Source organism: Schistocerca gregaria, chromosome 2 (genome assembly GCF_023897955.1).
Source record: "Schistocerca gregaria isolate iqSchGreg1 chromosome 2, iqSchGreg1.2, whole genome shotgun sequence".
NCBI classification, from domain to species: domain Eukaryota; kingdom Metazoa; phylum Arthropoda; class Insecta; order Orthoptera; family Acrididae; genus Schistocerca; species Schistocerca gregaria.
The window spans coordinates 883141256-883166193 of NC_064921.1; the positions used below are offsets into that span (position 1 = coordinate 883141256).

The window sequence follows — 24938 nt, forward strand, 5'->3', positions numbered from 1 at the left end:
ATAAATAATTTTTTCTTTCTTTGGAAAGATATCCCTTTTTCTTTCTTTGGAAAGATATCCCTAGGTCTTTCTCATGTGTATGCAGCAACTGCCAAGTTCACGAGACAATGAGGGATCACTTACACAGATCCTGTAGCACCAATGTTCATTATTATACAAATTAAGATTCTTGATTTTTAAGTGACACTGAAGTACCAAAAGACTTTGATAGAAACCCACATTAAAAAAATCATTAATTTTCATAATACCTCAAGCAGGCAATACAATAGTGAAACATACAGTATATTTGCAAAAGTTGAATCTTAACCTCCATATATCCATATGGAGAATAAAACAAGCAAAGACGAACATATGAAGAAGAAAACTAGAACAGATTTTTCCTAACAGTTGTAATGATACGACCAACACACCCCGTAATACAAGAGTACCCTTTGACTGCACTTTTAAGCCTCCACCTTACCACAGAAAAATTAAAAGACGAGAGAGAACAAAACGGTTCTCTTCTGAGTGACATCTGAGAGATTACAGGCTACAGTTGGTTTGCTCTGTATTTTTAAACATAAAGAATAGTACGAGTATACTGTCGTTATGCACGAGATGATACAATATTAGTTATGATAATATGTGATTAGACATCTCAAAAGTATGGTAAAGGTCTTCACTGTGCTATTAAAATCTTACAGATGCTTTAAGGCTCAACTTTAATTTAAATCTGAAATAACTAAAAACAAAGAGATAATTTCTGAGTACACTTCTGCAGTTCCCACAGGGCATATTTCAAAACATTCACCCCGAAAGAAAACCACAGGATAGCATATGCCACTAATCATAACGAACATAAAAGAGTACTTGAGTAGACAACAAAAAATAATAATACAGTCACATTGGGCAATACTGGGCAAGTGTAGGGGCTGTGAATGTAAAGGAAATTAAGTTAACAAATAAAATCAACATGCTATAAACCAACGTGTAGTTGATAAAGATGGCAATATTTGTGCTATGATGAATTTAACAATCCCCTACCAGGATGACATTAAAAAACATATATTTTCCAGGTTTACATATTCAATAATGAAAATATTGGTACTGACAACAAAGCCGTAAACTTTTGACAAAAATGCCAAAATTATGAATTTTCCCATTGATCTATTTCTTCGGTGTGAGGGCACATCATTTAGCACAGGAGTTCATTGTTATTTGGCCACAATCAGTATGCCTGAGCTAAAAGGAAGGAAGATTAAAGTTTAGTGTCCTGTCAACAGCACACTCATTACAAATGGAGCACAAGTTCAGATTACGAAATGATAACGCAGGAAATCCTTTACAAAGGGATCATCCAGATTGAATGGAGCAATCTAGGGAAACCATGGAAAACCTAAACCTGGATGGCTGGATGGGAATTTGAACCATTGTCCTACCAAATGCGAGTCCAGTGTGTTAAGCAGTGCACCACCTGACTTGGTAAAGAGTTACTCTCATTCTGTGTGTTCTAGTTTTATTACAATATTTGCAATTATGAAATATGCAATGTAGGTGACTTTTACTCTTTAGGCAGTCAAATAACTGACCAAGGAAGAACTAAAGAGGACACAAGGTGAAGACCAGCAACAGTAAGAAAAGGGTTTCCGACAAACACAATTTTTTTAATACTGAAGAAAAATTTAAGTGTTAAAAAGTTTTTCTGAAAATAGATTTCTGAAATGTAGCCTCATGTGGAAGTGAAATATGGCAACACTCAGTGCAAAAAAGAGGACACAAAAGGGTTTTGAAATGCGGTGTTAGGGAAGAGTGCTGAAGATTAAATAGGTAGATCAAAATGAGAAGGAAAAAAAACTATATGAGACAACTTGACTAAAAGAGGGTATAGTTTTATGCAACACCTCGGCAGGTATCAATGAATAGTCAATTTTATAAAGACGGAAGACTGCACTCAGCACGTTGAAGTGGATGAAAGTTGCTGTCGTAATACAGATATGAAAAAACTTGCATAGGACAGATTAGCATGAAGAGCTGCATCAAACCAATCTTCGGACTGAAGACAACAACAATGACTAGTTGTATGCCCCCAGACAGTTATGGTGTGTTCACCTATATCATAGTTCTTGCTCCTTTGCAGAAAAGTTCCCCTGGGAGAAAATTTTTATCACAGTTTTAAAGGTATCAAATGAGGCACTCTGTTATAAACTACACTGTTGCTAAGAATAGATGCATTTGCTAGAACACAGCAGCTATTTTATCACTTAACTATAATTACGATACAATATTATGTCTTTACCCCCAAGATATAAATTTCAATGTCCCACACTGATGTGAGAGTACTTGGAAAGACTTTTAAGCCTGAATGCTATGTCAGCAATCAGCTTCCACATCTATCACACAGATCAATCTAACCAATAGTTTTGACACAAGATAATATTTATAAAGTTAAACACTGTGGTATAGTCAATAGGTGACTGCCATTATTAATTTACCCAACAGAAAACAAATCTTTGTAATTGATGCAAATAAAAAAAGACTGACTGAATATTATAAACAGTGTGCATCAGGAATCTCAATTGAGACCTTTTCTGTTAATCAATTACGTGAGTCATTTGAAGCTGTTTACCTTTCACAGGTCCCTAGTATAAAGAAAATTACTTCAAATGAATCCATCATATCTACATCTATACTCTGCAAACCATGCATTGTAAAGAGCATGGTAGAGATTCACAAATCTAACCAGCCATCACTGAAACCATCATGTAATATTGTTGGTAGTCTGAATGTAGCTCATCTGTTGTAATTATAATACTTAGTCACCCTATCAACAGCCACTTATGATGTTATTGTATCAAACTTATTATGTAAGACACAAAACATAAAAGCAACGTAAGTAAAAAAAGAAAGCCAGAAACTCTTTTGGGGTATTAAAAAACTTCTGCTTAACTGTTAAAGGTAATGAGCGATTACTGCAAAGGTGACAGACATAAATGAGGTACATACAAATATCATCACGTAGAGGACTCATTCAACATAGATGGGCAATAAAGGAGGAGGTGTATAATGAATATAATTACAGTATTTTGAGGATACTAAGGGGCAAATCACTGTTTTATTGCTTTCCCACCTTCACCCAAACATCTTTCAGCAAATCTCACAAATTTCAATCAATTTACACACAAAAATTCTAATGAAAATAAAGTAATCTCAAAAAATGGAGACCTAACTTGTAAAGATGAACAAAACTAGATAATTTTACAATAACAGTTTTAAAAAATGTAAGTAGCAAATGATTATAAGGAGCTCAAGCAATCATTTTCAAGTAATTTCACCTTTATGTATAAGTTTCTATTAGAGAAAGTACATTTGATTGAAAGTGTTATTACGTCCACGTTATATGTGGTAGCATAAAGAAAGCTGCTTATTACACACAAGGCAGACCACCATACAATGACCAAATGTGTAACTGCAATGAGGTGACAAAAGTCATGGGACAGCGATATGCGCACACACAGACAGCGGTAGTATCACATGCACAAGGTACAAAAGGGCAGTGCATTGGCAGAGCTGGAATTTGTACTCAGGCAATATATGTGAAAAGTTTTCCAACGTGATTATGGGCATACGACGGGAATTAACACACTCTGAATGCAGAATGGTAGTTGGAGCTACACGTGTGGGAAATGGAAATCATTAAGGAATTCAAACAATGGAAAATCCAGGATGGAATGTAACAATATTAGAGAAGGAAAGTTGCTACACACTATATAGCGGAGATGCTGAGTCGCGATAGGCACAACAAAAGTATTCACACAATTATAACTTTTGGCCATTAAGGCTTTTGTCAATCATAGACACACACACACACACACACACACACACACACACACACACACACACACACACACACAAATGCTACTCACACACACATCTGCAACCTCAGACAACTGAAACCACACTTCAGTTGCCTGAGACTGCAGGCATGTGTGAGAGTTGCATTTGCGTGAGTGTGTGTGTGCACATGCGCATCTATGGTTGATAAAGACCTTAATAGCCGAAAGCTATAATTGTGTGAATCTTTTCGCTGTGCCTATCGCGACTCAGCATCTCCACTATATGGTGAGTAGCAACTTTCCTCCTCTAATATCATTAAGGAATTCACTATTCCGAAATCCACAGTGTCAAGAGTGCGCCGAGAATACCACATTCCTGGCATTAGCTTTCACCATGGACAACAGAGCGGCTGATGGCCTTAATGTAATGACCAAGAGCAATGGCATTTGTGCAGATTTGTCAGTGCTAACTGTCAAGCAACACTGTGTGAAATAGCTGCAGAAATCAATGTGGGATGTATGATGAACGTATCCATTACGACAGTGCAGTGAAATTTGGTATTAATGAACTATGGCAGCAGACAACCAAAGAAAGGTGCCTTTGTTAGCAGCAAGGTATCGTCTGCAGCACCTCTCCTGTATTCTTGACCATAACGGTTGGACTCTAGGTGACTAGAAAACCATGACCTAGTGAGACGAGTCTTGATTTCAGCTGGTAAGAGCTGATGGTACGGTTCGAGTGTGGCGTAGACCACCTGATGCCATGGATCCAAGTTGTCAACAACACACTGTGCAAGCTGGTGGTGGTTCCATATGGTGTGGTCTGTATTTACGTGGAATGGATTGAGTCCTCTGGTCCAACTGATCATTGACTGGAAATCGTCATGTCTGGCTACTAGGAGACCATTTGCAGCCATTCGCTGATTTCATGTTCCCAAACAATTATGGAATTTTTTAAGGATGACAAAGTGCAATGTCATCAGGAACAATTGTTTACAATTCGTTTGAAGAACAGTCTGGACATTCGAGCAAATAACTTGGCTTGGCCAACAAAGAGCCCAATGAATATATATGGTCATTTCATGCACAAAATCGTGCACTGGCCACATTTTCACAATTATGGCTGGATATAGAGGCAGCAAGCCTCAATATTTCAAAGAGGGCATCCAATAACTTGTTGAGTCCATGCCATGTCAAGTTGCTGCTCTATGCTGGGTAAAAGGAGGTCTGAAACAATATTAAGAAGTATCCCATGGCTTTTGCCACCTCAGTGTAAGGTACTGTTTTAAGATTTCACAGGGAATTTGATTACTAGAGTCATATTAGTGCCTCAATATAACTTACCTTTTTACAGTAAATACAAATACACTCAGAAATGACAGTTAGGTGGATGGGGTAAGCAATATGTACTTTATTATTTAAGAAGTGGAGAAGTAAAAACGTAAGTAGTAAGCTTCATAAAACTTCAGCTTGCTCTCTGCCTCTGTGAGTCCTATCATTTTTGTATAAGATAAGCATTTTTTTCTTATAGAATTGTTTAAATTCAACTTTTTATGGATTAAAAATGGTGCACTAGGGTGGAGGTGGAGGGGGGGAGAAAGTGAGACTCATATGGTAAATTAAAATCAAGACTGAAACACTAAATGATTTTTTCTGAAACTTCTTTACCAAAGGACACAACTCAGTCTCTGCATTCAATTGTCCCACGAACGTGAAAATGGCAGACAGCAATAAGTGAGCATAGATCTGAAAAATAGATGAAAGTCTCCTTCTTATTATTACCAGACTGCAAGTCACTTGAAACAGGGAGCATACCACTTTCCTGAAAGAAAAAAATAAACAAAGAAAGACAGAAGGAAAAGAAAATGGGGGGGGGGGGGGGGGAGTAAGTGCTCCTAAGCCACAAGATGGGTCACAAGACTCTTTTCTGAAGACTGAACAATTCCTACATAGGGATCAATAAGATTCCTGCAAGCACCAATTGTATGAAACCCTCCTTGTTCTCTTTGTTCATGAAATACAGAAAGCAGTAGATACTGGTATTCAGATTGATGCCATGTTTCCTGATTTCCAGAAAGCCATTCATATGGTTGCACAAAGTTATATAGACTAAAAAAAATGTGCATATGGAATAACATATAAAGCAAATGGATCGAAGACTTCCTAGAAAACAGAACTCAGTATATCATTCTTAATGGAGAAGCTCTGTTAGATGTGAAGGCAGCATCTGGTGTACCTCAAGATAGTGTGACAGGTAGCACTATTCACAATACATAAAAATGGCCTGGTGGATAATACATGTAGCCGTAAGAGGAAATGCACAAATAACACAGGTGTGTACAGGCATTGTTAGAAATGAGTTATGAAATACAGAGGGACATGCAGATGATCAGCATCTGGTGCAAGGGCTGGCATTAGACTACAAAGATAAATAAATGTAATTTTCATAAATAGATGAAAAAAATTGATATCATTTCACCACGCAATCACAGATCAGAGATTAGTTACAACACTTAGATATCATGACTTACCTACTGACGAAACTTGAGGTGGAACTACTACAGAAATCTAATCTGGGTGAAAATCCATGCCAGACTCAAATTTATTGAAAGCAAATCCCTAACATGAATGATTTATGAGTTCTGTCCATTAGTCTGACACCATTGCCAAGCTGAATTAATGGGAGAAAAAGAAAATATTCGAAAAATGTTTTATAACTTTCCATGGGTTTGTTTGGTTAATGCACGAGCATTACAGAGATGCTCAACAAACTGCAGTTGGGTATGTTACAAGAAAGATTATGTGAAATACAAAAAGCAAAACTAACATGATAGAAAATGAAGTTCTTTCAGACAGGTAGTAATAGCCTCTCTTCCTGAATACAATTTGTGGATTTGTGAATGGAACAAGGAGAAGGAAAGTGATTCTGGAACATTACATAACCTCTATCACACACCAAATGGTAGCTAGCAGAGTACAGATGTAGATCTAGCTGTAGGGAGGACCCCTGAAGATACCTCCCTCTCCAATGATATGAGATTCAGCTTCAACTACCTTTTCTCGGCGTCACTTTTGATTACCATCTCTTGATTAACTCTGTTTGGTCAATAACTGTTCTACATGCATCTAAGACTAAAAACAGAAATGGACTTCCAAAAGCAGATCATACGAGTACAATTTCCATTACGAATCTATTGCACCAAATTTACAGAAGAGTTATTTTACGTAAATGAAGAAATACATATCATGTGAAGTGCTATACTATTAATCTAACATAATACAGGATACAAATAAATATACAATATTAATGTCATATTGCAACTGGTTAGTGCAAAAGTATGTATGAAATATTCTTACATGGAAGTCAAATTACTGGATAAGAGAATATTTTAATGTAGACTGATTACTAAGTGTTACACCATGGGCTATTAGGGCGTGAGACACCATAGTGTATCTGCGACTGAACACTTTGCTGCAGACAGGGCATCTTGTCAAGCCGCGGTGGATGTTTCTGTGATGTGCCAAGGAGTCCTTCCTACCAAACACCTGGCCACACACGTTGCAGCTATGATCTGATGGCACATCAGCAGCCGATGATGACAAATCCGTCTCAATTAGGTGGTGCAGAAGGGAAACTACACAGAAAAGTGCCTATATCACATAACTAACAATTTGTTTTCAACTAAAGAAACAATCAAAACGAAACATAAGAGAGATACATATCTGGTACGTAGCAACCAAACAGTCTGTGGCCTAAATTTTTTTATCTTTACACACATGAACAAGAGGGAAAGCAGTGACATTATGTGATATGCAAAGCATTCTAATATGTAAACAAGACAGCCCAGAATGAAAGCTGCAAACATTAAACAGAAAAAGTGATAGTAATGGCACATTGACTGCAATGCTCAAAAGAAATAATGAACCACAAGTTTTTTGTTTCTTGTTCTAGTGTTAATTTAAAAGAAGGAATGGGTGTACGCAGATAGTTCAAAGGGTGAATTCTAAATTCACCTAGATGGGGAACATACAATGAGGCAACATTCAATAAACCCAGTCAAAATATAAAAGTGAGTCAGTCAAATATATACAATGGTGTCTTTTCAGAAAGCTGGAGCCTACATAAAAACAATGGATTGTTACACAAATGAAAACAAAAGAATATGAAAGAAGACAAAATTTTGATGTTATGCTTAAATAAAAGGAGAAAGTAAAAGAACACAAGTTACATCTAGATATAACAAAATGGTTAAATAGCACAGCTGACAGAAGACCTTTCAAAAAACACACGAGTAAGGCAATGCAATGGTTATCTCCACTGAAAAAAAAAAAAAAAAAAATCCAAAGTAACACCATTTATGCTTGGGAGAAAGAACCAGGTGTAATAATCAAGCAATAGAAAATCCAGGATGGAATGTAACAATGTTATGAATAGGTAAGTCGCTACTCACCATATAGCGGAGATGCTGAGTCGCAGATAGGCACAACAAAAAGACTCTCACAATTATAGCTTTCGGCCATTAGAGCTTTCTTCAACAATACACACACACACACACACACACACACACACACACACACACAAACGCGACTCTCACACACGAATGCGGTCTCAAGCAACTGAAACTACACTGTGTACAGCAGCATCAGTGCAGGAAAGGTGGGAAGGGGGGAGTGGCGGAAAAGGAGAGTAATAAAGAGAAACTGGTTGTGGTGGTGGAATGATGGCTGTGTAGTGCTGGAATGGGAACAGGGAAGGGGCTGGAAGGGTGAGGACAGTGACTAACAAAGATTGAGGCCAGAAGCGTTATGGGAATGTAGGATGTAATAACTTTCCTAGCATTTGTGGATGATTTGTGGTCTGAAAGCCTGACAGATGCATTAGTGCAAGACAATCTTCTGGAACAAACAGCCAACAGGGCAAACTTAAGGATCTCAGAAGAGAAAACAAAATTTATGACAAACATAAAAAGTGCTCCAAAATGTGTAACAACAGATATTGGGCTAATAGAAAAGGCAAAAAACATAAATATGTCAAGATGACTATTCAAGTAAAGAGATTAGAAAAATCTGGTTTAGAGGAAAGGACACAAAATGCAGAAAAGGTGTATGTTACCTTCAGTAAAAAGTGCTTATCTAAAAAACTTAAAATAAAGCTCTATAACATGGTAGTGAAACCAGAATACCTGTATGCCAAGGAACGTCTATAATAAAAAAATATGACTGATGAGTTAGAAGTATTAGAAAAAAGAATTATATGGAAAATAGTAGGTCCTCAGAAAAAGGCAGCATTTAGGAAATTAATAAGTAGTGATGAAATTTAACAGAGCACAGAAAACATCAGAAGCAATAAGCAAGAAGAGATTACTATTCTTTGGACATATTTACAGAACGAATGACAATAGTCTCATCACACAGAGTTTCAAATTTCTCGGGGAAAAGAAATTAACTACCATCTGGATTCAAGAGGTTACAATAGACTGAGATAGGACTAACATAAGAAAAGTAGTAGCATTCAAAAGAGAGACTTTTTAAGGACAAAGTTTTAAAACTGGAAGGATTTGCAGGCAATAGGGAAAGCACAATTGACACAAAGTGGTTGAAGAGAGGAAAAAGAAACACAGTGAACAATGAAGGAATTCTGGAAGAAAAGGAAAGAATAATAAAGGATTAAGAATTGAAATGGGCATGTACTCCCTAGAAGGCCCTAATGCAAGAAGATAATGGTGTGACGATTGGAATAGAAATATATGTTGTACTTTAAAACTCGTTATCTTGTTAAAATACTAACCAGCTGATGGACTCCTGAATAAATGTAATTATACTGCATATAGGAACCTCCAGTGAAAAACACAAGGTAATTCATGGCATTGGTTAGAGACAGATACTGCCTTTAAGATCTAAAAAAGTATAAGCCCAGTGGACCAGCCATATGTCAAAATACAGCTGATTTGATGTAATTACATTTTTCTGGAGATGTATTGATTGTCTGTACAATCACTATGAGAACCATAACCCAAAGAGAATGGCTTTCTGCACAATGAAAATTTAACGAAGTGGCACTGGACAAGAAAAAGGTAGCTATTTCATCAATGTCATGTTATATTTTGAGGTAGCTATTTCATCAGTGTCTTATTATGTTTAGAGAACATTTTAAAAATGCCAATGTTGCCAATTTCAAGTTTCAGCTATATTTTTATCATCAATTCCAGCAGATCATGACTGCTGTCTTAAGGCACCCCATGAAGATCATAACATAACCCAACCTAGCTCAAAAAATTTTACTTCTCTGTCAGTATGTTCACAGAGTATTAACTGTTACATTTTTCTCACTTTTCTTCCTCCTCCTACATGAAATCTGACGAAGAGAACCTCTCAAGACCTGTTCAGTTGTATTTCGATAAGTTATCCTAGTCTCCTGATGACAACTTGTTACGAAGTTGAAATTGGTTAGAATAGCACTTGTGTGACCTGTGGCTGAAAAATAATTTTAAAAATATCATGTATATATCTTCTTTTCATAACCTTTTTACCCTTTCCATTTACTATTATATTTCATGATTATTGTTGTCTTCAATTCTTTGCCCCTTACTTGATTATTTCTTTCCACATTTGTCGTCTAATAGTAGTATTCTAGCCAGGACAATCAAATATTTATTAGCTTGCTGGCACTTATGTTTGCTCTCCAGATCTAAAGTCAGGATTAGAGAGAATAACAACCAAATGACATAAAAGCAAATGATTCAGCTCATGGGACAGCAGTATAATTTATCTTAAATTTTCGCGGGCAAGAGTTCCTGAAAATGGAACCATAAATGACTATTAATCCACTTCTCATTTGACTTTCTAATGCCTCATTAATTTTCTTCAAACAGTTAATGTGGTGTGAAAGGCTAGCATAGTAGACTGTGGTGATGATGGGTTGATTGGCTAATTTGGGGGAGGGGACCAAACAGTGAGATCATCAGTCAGATTAGATGAGGAAAAGATGGGGAAGGAAATCAGGCATACCTTTTCAAAGGAACCGTCCTGGCATTTGCCTGAAGTGATTTAGGGACATCATGGAAAACCTAAATCAGGATGGTCAGACATGGGTTTGAACCATCGTCCTCCCAAATGCGAGTCCAGTGTGCTAACCACTGCACCACGTCGTTGGGTGTGGTAGAGATATTAAGTCATAAGATGACAGGATTTTCCCTCATGCATATACCTGCTTCCTTACAAACATTTCATATGTATATGTTAGTGCATGTGTAAATGTCTGAAGAATTTCATGAATATGAACAAAAAATGGTACCTCATTAACACCACAAATAGAAGAAATTTGAATAGTATTAGCTTATCTTTAATTTATACACCATATTGTAATTCATTTACTGGAGCTGGAAGAAACGCTGTTCACTGCATTTTCTTTTCACTGAAACAGAGTATCACTACCACAATGATGAGTACTTCAATATACTTTTGGTATCGTCTATACAGAATATTAACGCTTGTACAAGTAAATTCATATAACTGGTTTATATTCTATATCCTTGGTGTTGTTTAGAATACAGAAAGTAAGCATTTCTCTATGACATCAACAATGTTTTTAAAGTGTACTGATTTAATAAAAAAAATCTTTGCAACAGTTGCTGAAGTTCAACAAATTGAAACAAAATTTGTTTCTAACTGTTTATTAAATGACAGGCATCTGCAAGTAAACAGACTTTTTCAAAGAATGGAAAATCCAGGATGGAACAGAAGATTACAGCCTCTGGCAGTTCTACATCTACATGACTACTCTGCAATTCACATTTAAGTGCTTGGCAGAGGGTTCATCGAACCACAATCATACTATCTCTCTACTATTCCACTCCCGAATAGCGAGCGGGAAAAACGAACACCTAAACCTTTCTGTTCGAGCTCTGATTTCTCTTATTTTACTTTGATGATCATTCCTACCTATGTAGGTTGGGCTCAACAAAATATTTTCGCATTTGGAAGAGAAAGTTGGTGACTGAAATTTTGTAAAAAGGTCTCGCCGCGACGAAAAACGTCTATGCTGTAATGACTTCCATCTCAACTCGTGTATCATATCTACCACACTCTCTCCCCTATAAAGTGATAATACAAAACGAGCTGCCCTTTTTTGCACCCTTTCGATGTCCTCCGTCAATCCAACCTGGTAAGGATCCCACACCGCGCAGCAATATTCTAACAAAGGACGAACGAGTGTAGTGTAAGCTGTCTCTTTAGTGGACTTGTTGCATCTTCTAAGTGTCCTGCCAATGAAACGCAACCTTTGGCTCGCCTTCCCGACAATATTATCTATGTGGTCCTTCCAACTGAAGTTGTTCGTAATTTTAACACCCAGGTACTTAGTTGAATTGACAGCCTTGAGAATTGTACTATTTATTGAGTAATCGAATTCCAACGTATTTCTTTTGGAACTCATGTGGATCATCTCACACTTTTCGTTATTTAGCGTCAACTGCCACCTGACACACCATACAGCAATCTTTTCTAAATCGCTTTGCAACTGATACTGATCTTCGGATGACCTTACTAGACGGTAAATTACAGTACCATCTGCGAACAATCTAAGAGAACTGCTCAGATTGTCACCCAGGTCATTTATATAGATCAGGAACAGCAGAGGTCCCAGGACGCTTCCCTCGGGAACACCTGATATCACTTCAGTTTTACTCGATGATTTGCCGTCTATTACTACGAACTGCGACCTTCCTGACAGGAAATCACGGATCCAGTCACACAACTGAGACGATACCCCATAGCTCCGCAGCTTGACTAGAAGTCGCTTGTGAGGAACGGTGTCAAAAGCTTTCCGGAAATCTAGAAATACGGAATCAACTTGAGATCCCCTGTCGATATCAGCCATTACTTCGTGCGAATAAAGAGCTAGCTGCGTTGCACAAGAGCGATTTTTTCTGAAGCCATGTTGATTACGTGTCAATAGATCGTTCCCTTTGAGGTGATTCATAATGTTTGAAGCCACAATGCGAGCAACAGCAGCCGTGCATGGTGGGAGTGGCAATTGGGTGGGGATAAGGAGGAGGCTGGTACAGGGGAAGGGATAGGGTGGGAGACAGTGAAGTGCTGCTGGAGAGTATGCAAGAACAAGGTGAAGAGATGTAGGGCAGCTAGGTGAAGTCGGGAGGTTAAACAATGGGCAGGGGAGAGACGGGGTGGCCGGTGGGGGGAGTGTAACAGAAAAGAAGAGAAGAAAAAAGACAGAGTACATTGATGGGAAGAGGGCTGTCTAGTGGTGAAACGGGAACAGGGAAGAGGCTGGATGGGTGAGTAAAATGAGTAATGAAGGTTGACGTCAGGAGGGCTACGGGAATGTATGATATATTGCAGGGAGAGTTCCCACCTTCATTGAAATTAAGGATGTCGTGTTGGGTAGCGTATTCAGCAACAGGGTGGTCCACTTGATTTTTGGCCACAGCTTGTCGGTGGCCATTCATGCAGACAGACAGCTTGTTGGATGTCATGCCCACAAAGAATGCAGCACGGTGGTAGCAGCTTAGCTTGTAGATTATATTACTGATTTCTCAGGTAGCCCTGCCTTTGATGGGATAGGTGAAGTTTGTGGCCAGACTGGAGTAGGTGCCAGTGAGAGGATGTATATATAACAGGTCTTGCATCTCGGTCTGTTACAGGGTATGAGGCATGAGGCAAGAGGTTGGGAGCAAGGGTCGTGTAGGTATGGACAAGTATATTGTGTAGGTTTGGTGGACGGCAAAATACCACTGTAGGAGGGGTGGGAAGGATAGTGGGCAGGACATTTCTCATTTCAGGGCACGGTGAGAGGTAGTCAGAACCCTGGCGGAGAATGTAATTCAGTTGCTCCAGTCCTCGCTGGTACTGATTTACGAGGGGAATGCTCCTCTGTGGCCAGACAGTGAGAATTTGGGAGATTTGTTTTTGTACAAGGTTTGGAGGATAATTGCAGTCTGTGAAGTCCTCAGTAACACCCTTGGTGTATTCCGAGAGGGACTGCTCATCACTGCATATGCGACTACCCTGGGTGGCTAGGACGTATGGGAGAGACTTCTTGGTATGGGACAGGTGGCAGCTGTCAAAATGGAGGTTTTGCATGTGGTTAGTAAGTTGATATGGACAGAGGTACTGATATTGCCATCTTTGAGGTGGAAGTCAACATCTAGGAAGATGGTTTGTTGGGTTGAGTAGAACCCGGTGAAGCAGCTGGGGGAGAAGCTGTTGAGGTTCTGGAGGAATGAGGGTAGTGTATCCTCACCCTCAGTCCAGATTGCTAAGATGTCATCAATGAATCTGAACCAGGTGAGGGGTTTAAGATTCTGGGTGTTTAGGAAGGATTCCTCTATCTGGCCCATGAATAGGTTGGTATAGTATGGTGCCATGCAGGTGTCCTTAGTTGTACCCCCGATTTGTTAGTAGGTAATGCCTTCAAGGGGGGAGTAATTGTGGGTGAGAACATAGTTGATCATGACAACTGGAAAGGACGTTGTTGGTTTGGAATTCATCGAGTTTTGGGAAAGGTAGTGTTCAACAGTGGTAAGACCATGGACATTGGGGATGTTAGGGTAGAGGGAGGTGGTATCAATAGAGATGAGCAGGGCACTGTGTGGTAAACGGACAGGAACTGTGGAAAGTCAGTGGAGGATATGGTTGGTATCTTTTACATAGGAAGGTAGATTCCTGGTAATAGGCTGGAGGTGTTGGTCTACGAGAGCAGAGGTTCTCTCAGTGGTGGCACACTAACCGGTCAGAATTGGGCATCATGGGTGGTTGGGTTTATGTACTTTAGGAAGCATGTAGAAGTTAGTAGTGCAGGGAGTGGTAGGGGTGAACAGAGAGATGGGACTCCAGGGAGAGGTTCTGGGATGGGTCTAAGGATTTGAGGAGAGACAGGAGATCCTGCTGGATTTCTGGAATGGTCTCTGTGGCAAGGTTTGTAGGTGGATGTATCTGACAGCTGGCAGAGTCCTTCTGTCAGGTAAGCCTTGCAGTTAAAAACAAGAGTAATGGAGCCTTTGCAGGTAGGATCACAAAGTTAAGATCAATTTTTAGATGGTGGTCTGTGGTTCTTTCTGTGGATGTAAAGTTAGTTTGCATGTTGAGGGCTTTGGGGAATAATGGTGAGTCAAGGTTAGGGCTTAAGAAATTCTGGAAAGTTAACAGGGAGTGAGTTGGGGACAGTGGCAGTGAATCTTGGTTGGATGGAGGAGTGAACTGAGTCAGACCAATGTTGAATCCTACCTGGCTCAGTTCACTCATCCACCCAACCTTCATCCACCCCCACTAAACACAAATCCCCCCCCGTGGTTACCTTGCCTCACCATCATTCCCCAAATCCCTTCAAGTGCAAACTAATCTTACACCTACAGAAAGAACCATAGTCCACCATCTAAAAATTGATCCTGAATTTATGATCCTACCTGCAGACAAAGGATGCATCACTGTTGTTTTGAACTGCAAGGATTACCTGGCACGAAGGACTTTGCAAACTGTCAAATATATCCACCTACAACCTTACCAAAGTAAACCTATTCCAGAAATCCAACAGGATCTCCAGCCACTCCTCAAATCCTTAGGCCCATCCCATCACCTCTCCCCAAGTCCACCTCTCTATTCATCTCTACCACTTCCTGCACTCCTACCTTTAACATCCTTCCTAAAGTCCATAAACCCAATCACCCACAATGCCCCATTGTGGCCAGTTACTGTGCTCCCACTGAGAGAATCTCTGCTCTCGTTGACCAACACCTTCAGCCTATTACCCAGAACCTACCCTCCCTGTATAAAAGATACTAACCATTTCCTCCACCGACTCTCCAAAATTCCTGTCCCTTTACCACACACTGCCCAGCTCGTCTCTATTGATACCACCTCCCTCTACACTAACATCCCCAATGTCCATGGTCTTACCACTTTTGAACACTACCTTTCCCAAAACTCGATGGATTCCAAACCAACAATCTCCTTCCTATTTGTCATGATCCACTATGTCCTCACCCAGAATTACTTCCCCCTTGAAGGCATTACCTACATATGAATCGCGGGTACAGCTATGGGCACCCACATGGTACCATCCTATGCCAACCTATTCATGGGACAGATAAAGGAAGGCTTCCTAAACACCCAGCATCTTAAACCCCTCACCTGGTTCAGATTCACTGATGACATCTTTGCGATCTGGATCGAGGGTGAGGATATTCTATCCTCATTCCTCCAGAACCTCAACAGCTTCTCCCCCAGTTGCTTCACCGGGTCCTACTCAACCTGACAAACCATCTTCCTAGATGTTGACTTCCACTTCAAAGATGGCAATATCAGTACAACAGTCCATATCAAATGTACTAACCACATTCAATACCTCAACTTCAACAGTTGCCACCCGTTCCATATCAAAGAAGTCCATTCCATACAGCATAGCCACCTTTGGTTGAGCAGTGACGAGCGGTCCCTTTCAAAACATACCAAGGGTGTCACTGAGGCCTTCACTGACTGTAGTTATCCTCTCAACCTTGTAAAAAAACAAATCTCCCATGCCTTACCTCAAAGTCTCACCGTCTGGGCACAGGGGAACATTCCCCTCGTATCTCAGGACCACCCAGGGCTGGAACAACTGAATTACATTCTCCACAGGGTTCTGACTACCTCTTGTCGTGTCCTGAAATGCGAAATGTCCTGCCCACTATCCTTCCCACCCCTCCCACAGTGGTATTTTGCCGTCCACCGAACCTACACAATGTACTCATCCATCCCTACACAACCCTTGCTCCAAACCCCTTACCTCCTGCCTCATATTTCAGTAACAGACCTAGATGCAAGACCTTTTCGGTACATTCTCCCACCACCACCTACTCCAGTCCAGTCACAAACTTCACCTATCCCATTAACGGCAGGGCTACCTGTGAAACCAATCACATAATCTATAAGCCAAGCTGTGGTTACTATGCTGTATACTATGTGGGATGAAACCAACAAGCTGTCTGTCCGAATGTATTAGTTACAGACAAACTTTTCCAGGAAACAAGTGGACCACCGTGTTGCTGAGCACACTGCCCAACAAGACATCCTTCATTTCAATGACTGTTCCACGACCTGTGCCATATGGACCCTTCCCACCAACACCATCTTTTCTGAATCGCGCAGGTGGGAACTCTCCCTAAAATATATCATACATTCCCGTAGCCCTCCTGGCCTCAACCTTCATTAGCCATTTTTCTCACCCCTCCAGCCCCTTCCCTATTCCCATCCCAGCACTACACAGCCAAAAAGCCGTCTTTCCAACAACGCACCCTGTCTTTTTACTTCTCTTCTTTTCTACTACCCAACCCCCCACCCACCCACCTCACCTCTCCTCTGCCCTCTATCTAGAATTCCAACTGCACCTAGCTGCCCTACTCTCTCTCCACCTCGTTTTTGGATGCTCCCCAGCAGCACTTCACGGTCCCCCACCCCACCCTGCTATCTTTCCCCATCCCCACTGCAGCCTCCTCCTTATCCCCACCCAATTGCCACGCCCATCATGCACTGCTCCTGTTGCTCGCAGTGTCGCTTCAGCTGCTAGAGGCTGCAGGTGTGTGTGTGTGTGTGTGTGTGTGTGTGTGTGTGTGTGTGTGTGTTAGTGAGTGTGGCTGTCGTCTAATTTCGACAAAGGTCTTGTTGGCCAAAAACTTATATTGTGACAGTCTTTTTGTTGTGCCTATCGGTGCCTCAGCATCTCTGCTATATGAACAGACTTTTTCTCATTCATTAACAGACTTTTTCTCATTCATTTATAATGCATGTTTGGAAGTGGGCTGCATATTGACAAATGGCAAATATCAAGACGTCCCTCATACAAATTATCAGATACTTTATTTCCAGTGTTTCTGAAGACTTTGGAATTCTGTTGCTGTTCTGTATAGAGAGCATGCCCAAACAAAGATGGGCTGTGGGGAGTGTCATGTAATACCTAACGTTTTAAAATGTATCCTTCATTGCACAATCTTGTTTGTACATTTATTTTTATAATGAATAGCTTTTTGTATCCACATCTGATGTGGTGTTCCATATAGATATGATGGGTTGCTTCGCACCTACACAGATCTGGAGATGATCAAATGCTGCATGGAACTAATCATATAAAAATAAATGTGCAAATGATATGATGAAATGAAGCATAAATTTTATGTTTCATTATCATTGCGGAATCTCTCACTATGAATATATCTGCAATAGTGACACCCAGTGTTAATGGAAAACATGTTAGTTCTCATGACAAACTAAATGTTTGTTAAAAGTTTAACTTAATGTGCACCTCAATATATTTACTACAGCTACTTTGCTGTGATAATCTGTCCAGGATATTTATAAACTGTAACATCACAACAAAAAGAATACCAGTATCAAGTTTGACCAGAAAAGGGAAATAGGGGTGGCAAGAATGACACTTGACTAAATTTATATGCTTCAAATTCTATGGTGGGAAAAAAGCTAGGAGACAAGTCAACCCAAAATACACAGGCAATATGCAACAGTCAAATCACTAATGATCCTATTGAATGTGACAATGAGGGCAGAATAATGAGACATGCACTGATTGTGGACTGTTCATTAATCAAAACCTACCATCTAATTCACTCAACCATCCATTGGATTAATTTGAGCATCAAGTCTAGCTCATGTGTGGAGGTCATCAGTAAAAACTTCTGATTAGGACGTGGTTGAGCTTATGTCATGATTTGGAATTTCATATCATCAAATTCCAGCGGCCATTACAGTAAAAAAAAAAATTCTTCCAAGTGCTGTTTTTACTATGCTAATATGAACTAAATTAATACAGCAGGTGCTGTACAATCACTGTCACTGGATATGTACTAATGTATTGTCTCTTCATGATTTGGAATAATTTTTCCCCAGTTAGTGATGAAAGTATCAAAATCTCAGATTCAATAAATAGATTTCACTACAGTAATTTTATTTCTTTTAGGAAAACTTGTGATGCTGCACTAGAGAAATTTAGCAATTTACAGTTTTCTGTATAAAGGGTTGTGGAAAAAATTGGAAAAATAAGACAGATGAGATATTCCTCTGATTCTGAAGCTAGAGGTTTACTTGAACACATTAGGAGCAACAGTATTTTATGAAACAGAATTATATTAGTTTGCAACAAAATAAATTCAATATGTAAATCGGCATTTTCTGTACACATAAATCTGTGCCAGGAGTAATTCCAACTTCCTTGGCTTTTTAAAACTGTTCTACCCAAAGCTGATCTGAACCTTTCAGGCACTTGGCCATAACAATGAATTGCATGAGCATTTAATTCACAATACAATGGAGAGAAAAAAAGGCAGCTCAAGAATCTGTGATGGCCAGTTTCCCATTTTACCTTGAACAGAACATCTAATAGTGTTAAAAAGTCATGAATGTAGTTGGTTTTTATATATAGTGAAGCAAAGGATTTTTTTTTTTAAATATTTAACTTCTTTGTTTATGAGAGAGTCAAGTTTGTTCAACAACATGGAAGCACCACAGAAACAGCATCATTCAAAGCAGCAGTTGATTGAAAATTTCTGATTATTCAGCGGACAGCAGGCAAGTAAAGTCCAAGCATTAATTTCCAATAATAAATTAAATAAAGGTTACTGAACCCCACATACATTTCATAATGTAACAACCAAAGCTGCAGGAAGTGTGTTGATACAACAGTATCATACAAAAACATTTTCTACCAAACACACATTCACTGCTGTATGAAAAACACCAATTTAAGTTTCCTATGCCACACAGTTATCCACAGTTTACATGGTACTGCTAAAGCTTTTTGTACAACCAAAATTACTTTCAATACATAATAGCAAAAACTTTTTTCTTAACATATTAATATTGTATAAATCTTGGATTTCCAACAAAATTATTATTCACAGCCACAGCCAATAATTTTATCAAGGGAAATTGGGTAGTAACTGTACCTGTTCACTTTGAAGATTGGTTGCATGTCAACAGAAATATCAATTTCACATTTTGTAAAACCAGAACTTCTTCTAATGCGTGACATAATGGAGTCACAACTGAAGTACAAATATTAGTATGATAGATGGTAAAAGAATCTTCAGAAAAAGTAATGTTCTCCCAGTCAAATTTGTAGAGAAGATACATCAGCCGAAACACTGAAATCCTGCAGCTAGATAGTTTCCTACTACTGGAGGAACACTACAGCTCAGTACATTTTTTATAGCAAAGGCAAGTCACAATTACTAGTCAAACAGTGGTGTAAATAAAATATATGTCTTGACTGTGATACGTTTTCTATTGGTCAGTCAGGCTGAGACATGGCAGCTGGTTTGTTCCCTTTACATAAATTTACTGTTTAGCTTCAACACTTGGACTCAGGACCTTTGCATTTCACGGGCTAAGACCCTGAATTAAAGATTTGCTAGGAAGTTTCTTTTTCAATGTTTTTCACCAGTAATGTATTCTCTATGACGACGATAGGCAGATAATCTGTGCTGGCTTTGTAAGTCGAAAACCAGTTCAAATTAATGATGCAGAACATCTACAATTTTGTGCTTTTCATTATAATTGTACAAAAGAGTTTAATAATTTTTGAAACATTAGAATATTTATACATATGTAATTAGAAACAAAAAATTCAGCAATACATTCAAGGTCAAGATACATAGACATGAAATACAGTTAATTTCATGTTTGTCCACTAAACAACTTGTAATGCACAGCTGATAGGTGCAATTTCATGTTGTACACTCGGCTGAATACTTTGTGGCAAACTGGGCACACTGTATGTCCTTGGTGAGAGCGTTTGTGGTGAGACAGTGAATCTGGGTGAGAGAATGATTTGCCACATTCAGTGCACCAGAAAAGTTGGGAGGACTCATACGGAACGCTTCCACCAAATTCACTTCTGAGCAATGTTTCTGAGAAAGAAAAACATACTGACAATGTCAAAACAATATTTTACACTCTCACATAAAACAAATTTAAGTACCTTACTACAGGCAACAAGGAGACTAACAGTTCCTCATAAATGAATGTATTCCAAAGTTATACAACATAATGAATATTGACAATGTTTGCAATAGAAGACAGGGATTTTATTTAATACATTACAAAGCAGCATTAACAACAGCAGGGCTGAATGACAAATAAAATTAAAAATTCAGTTTGATCAGAAAGGTGAAGTATCAACAGTTACTTACAGAAATTAAACACTCTGAAAGTCAGAGATCTTGCCATATTTGTAAATCTATGTATCTGTCTTTCAGAAATTGGCAAATAAACACTTCTCTGTTCTTTCATGAAGACTTCTTGACATTAACAAGGTTGGGACTTTTTTAAATAACGAACACAGATGTTATTCTAACAGCAGCAGATTGTAGCAGAAATATTTGAACATTGCTACTAAAACCCAGGAGCACAATTAAGTGAACAGGATAAGAAATGTCTGAAGTTACTTACATTAGTATGTCATCTGTAGCACTTTGGGGTATCTACACTGCCAGAAAAGAACTGCAACACCCTCAAGGACAAGGCTATTTTATTGACAAGTGATGTTACAGATAGTTCATTATTGTATGAGTATATGACAACAAATACAGACCAAGCAAAACACATTTGCCACAGCACAGGGGGCCCAAACAGTTGCACTGAAACACAATGGACCATCCTCTGACAGCAATGCCAACACGTATTCTCAGACAAGCATGCGGTTGACTATCCCCAAACACTTCACATCTTTTGTTGCAATTCAGCAATAATTCTTAGAGGTTCTGGAAAGTGAATAAGTTCCCATTTCACCATGTCCAGTACATGTTCAATTGGTGTAAGATTTGGTGATCATGCTGGCCAGAGCAGTTGTGTACACCAAGAAGAGTACATCACATTGCAGCAATCATATGCGAATGTGCACTGTCCTGCTGAATAAGCACATCACTTCCCTGTCCAAAAAAGGCCTGTAGAATGGGGATAATGTGTAATTCAACAGGCACTGGTAACTTTACCCTGTTGAAACACAAAATATAACCGCAAATTGTAACTGATGGCTCCCCACAACATGAAGCATGGTGGGGGACCTATCTGTCACAGGCGAGTACACTCTGGAATAAGCTGCTCATCAGGTCTACATCATACACGTGCATGTCCATCATTCTTGCACAAAGAGAATCTACTGTCATTATTGAAGACAACCGAGAGTCATTCCACTCTCCAGTGAATACTTTCATGAGATCAGAATTGCAGTGCTTGGCAATGTCATGCTGTCTGTGGCAGCTTGCCTATACGCACATGTGATCTTAGTCCTGTTATGAATAGGCAGTTCCCAATGGTCCTTGGAATTTATCAGCTGCAACATGTGCGCACACCTCTTCCCTGGATGACATTCGATTGGCAACTGTTGTTCTCACAATGCCTCAATCTCGATGTGTATCCCCACTATGTGGGTGTCCAGAACCTTGTCTATGGGGATGGTAAAGTTTCACAGACCAGTTTTGTGAGAAGTGACAACCCACGATACAGTGTCCAATAGATGAGGCAACCAGTCGGTATGTCCATTTAGGTTACTGCAGGCACATTTTGTGAATCTGTTCAAATAGCTCAAGTTGTTCAGCAGGAGTACATACTTGTCAGCAGTGCACAGTTGTATGATAGAAAGGATGCTGTATACTGTTCACCTAACTCAGCACAGTTACTGCCTGCAGAGTCAAAACAGAGGACACACAAGACAGCCCTCTAGAGTCAAAACAGAGGGCGCACAGAGAGCGTCCGCAGCACTGTATGATTGCAAGTGTCTGTGGCAAATGTCTCTACAACACCTTAGTACGTACAGGGTGCAGCAGCGGTCATAGTAGGATATTAAAAACACACCATCAGGCAATAACTATAATTTATTTACTACCCCTTACGTCAATTAATAGTTAAAGGTATGCCATTTACTAATGTGTAAGTCACTGTCCATTGTGTGGATTACTTTTTGAATATGACTCCTGTAAAATGATGCACCCTCTGCGCAACACATTCATCTAGGCAGCGTTGGAAGCTTTCCATAACTCAGCATAACATATTCCCTGGGGCATTGCTGATGGCAGTTTTGATGCGATCCTTCAACTCAGGAATGGTGGCACAATGTGTTCGGAACACTTCTTGCTTCAGGTAGCCCCAAAAGAAAATGTATGCACATGAAAAGTCAGGTAAGCGAGGCGGCTAGGAAATGTCACCAAAATGGGAAATTACTCTACCAGGAAATGTCTGTCGAAATAAATCCAAGCAAAATCTGGCTGTGTGCAAGGTCACTCCGTCTTGTTGAAATCATAATCGTTCCACATCCACATCGACCGTAGCTAATTAGGGAAGAATGAAGTCTTGAAGCATCTTTCGGATGTGTTCACTGGTGACAGTTACAGCCACACTGCTGTCATCCTCAGAGAAGTAAGGGCCAATAATCGCAAAGGAAGCAACTCCATACCACACTGTGATATGCGAACTGTGTAAGGGCTTGATGTGCAGTTCATGTGGGTTTACATCACTCCAATAACGCATATTCTGTTTATTCACCGAACCACATAACTTGAAAAGAGCTTTGTCTGACATCGGGATGGTGTGCAACAATTGTGGATTTTGGTGAAGGTCACGCATGGTTAAGCAGAATGTTTCGCTTAAAACCCAACCACAAGGCCTAATTTCATGAACAATCTGCAGCTTATATGGATGAAAATGGAGATCTTCTGCATATTCTCCTGAATGACCAATCGGACAAATGCACAGTTCGTGCATGACAACGAGCAGATCAGTTTGAGTTACGCAATAGTGCAGCACGGACATTTTCCACGGCTTCTTTTGTCTGCACAGTTATTTCGCTTCTTCCCTGTTTTCCATTGCAAACAGAACCTGTTGTTCAAAATGCACGTACCCATCTCACAATGGTCCTTCCACATGGAATTTTCGCATGATGTCCAAAGTTGAAATGTTTCCGAAATAGTGATGGGTAGCAATAACAGAGTCTTTATTCTTGAAGTAACTTGCAACAGCAAAGGCACGGCACTGTGCACTCCACCGCTCCATATCACTGTCACAATCGAAATGGCAACTCATTAGTGCATAAATGCAGCATGAGCTGGCGTGCATTACTGCAGTATGTCATTGTACTATGCAAGTCAAATTATGCTATGAACGCTGCTGCACCCTTTACACATTATACCCTGGTGCCATTGGACACAATCATTGAGGGTTTTGCATTTTTTTACCAGCAGTTTCTGAAATAATCAACAATATGGTTATCAAAATCCACTGATACGACAGGAGTAAAATCTGTTTTTTCAATCACAGGAAGGTAAGGGCAGTACTTCCTCCTTCCACACCAAGTAATTTCTCTTGTGAAATTTTTGACACATAATTCACATCAGTAAAATATCAACAAGTTTATAGAAAGTTCCAGTTCAGAAAAATATTATTTTTTGAAGATCAGCAAGCGTAAATAAAAATCAGAAGTATTATTATAGATCAAAAATAAAACTAAAAAACCAATGAGTTTGAAATTATATTTTCGTATTTTGCTGAAATTTTATTTTTTACCATTACTTCTTAAGTGTAGCAACATTTATATGGTGCTTGATGTGATGAAAAGATCAACACTAAGGTCATATTCTTTTTTTAAATACCTGTCACATAACAGATAATTTCACTGTAGCCCTATTATTTCAAAATAATTCAAAATGGTGTTTAGTTTTACTTTTTCTGATCTTACTGAGGACTAGAAGTAACATTCTTTCCTTGTTTACAACTTTTAAGTGTTCAGTTCCAACTATTCCTCGCCCAATGCAAAATGTCAATTTTTTTGTTTTTTAAATGTGTGAAAAAAACTAATGCCATAATTGAAACAATAAAGAGAAAATTCCACCTTATTCCTTTCTGTCATGGCCCCACTTCCCTTTCTATTTTTCTCTCTCATCCTCCACCACGCAGTCTGCATATTGCCATGGTTTAGTTGGTGAAAAATTTTTAATACGTTTTTGTGCAGGCAACAGCAGTGGGGAAGAAACACAGGATGTTAAGTGAGAATCTTCCACAGAATTTTAGATTAGGCCAGAAAAATTGGAAAACAATGGAATTAACCTAGTTAATAAAACTTTTGGATGA

At 39.2% G+C, this 24938-nt stretch overlaps 1 protein-coding gene across 14 annotated transcripts in view; it reads right to left on the minus strand.

The window, feature by feature from the left end:
* Positions 1-24938, minus strand: part of LOC126335303 (broad-complex core protein isoforms 1/2/3/4/5-like) — a 400342-nt gene that overhangs the window by 175691 nt on the left and 199713 nt on the right. Inside the window, exon 6 of one of the 14 annotated variants that reach the window (XM_049998416.1) lies at positions 7170-7447. The exons of 11 other annotated variants lie outside the window; for them this stretch is intronic. In XM_049998416.1, the coding sequence (XP_049854373.1) occupies positions 7182-7447 (266 nt within the window). In that variant the 3' untranslated portion in view covers positions 7170-7181. Of the gene's footprint in view, positions 1-5; positions 7448-20374; positions 20726-24938 lie in introns of those variants that run through there. 2 more of the 14 variants (XM_049998415.1, XM_049998427.1) reach the window with 2 other exon arrangements.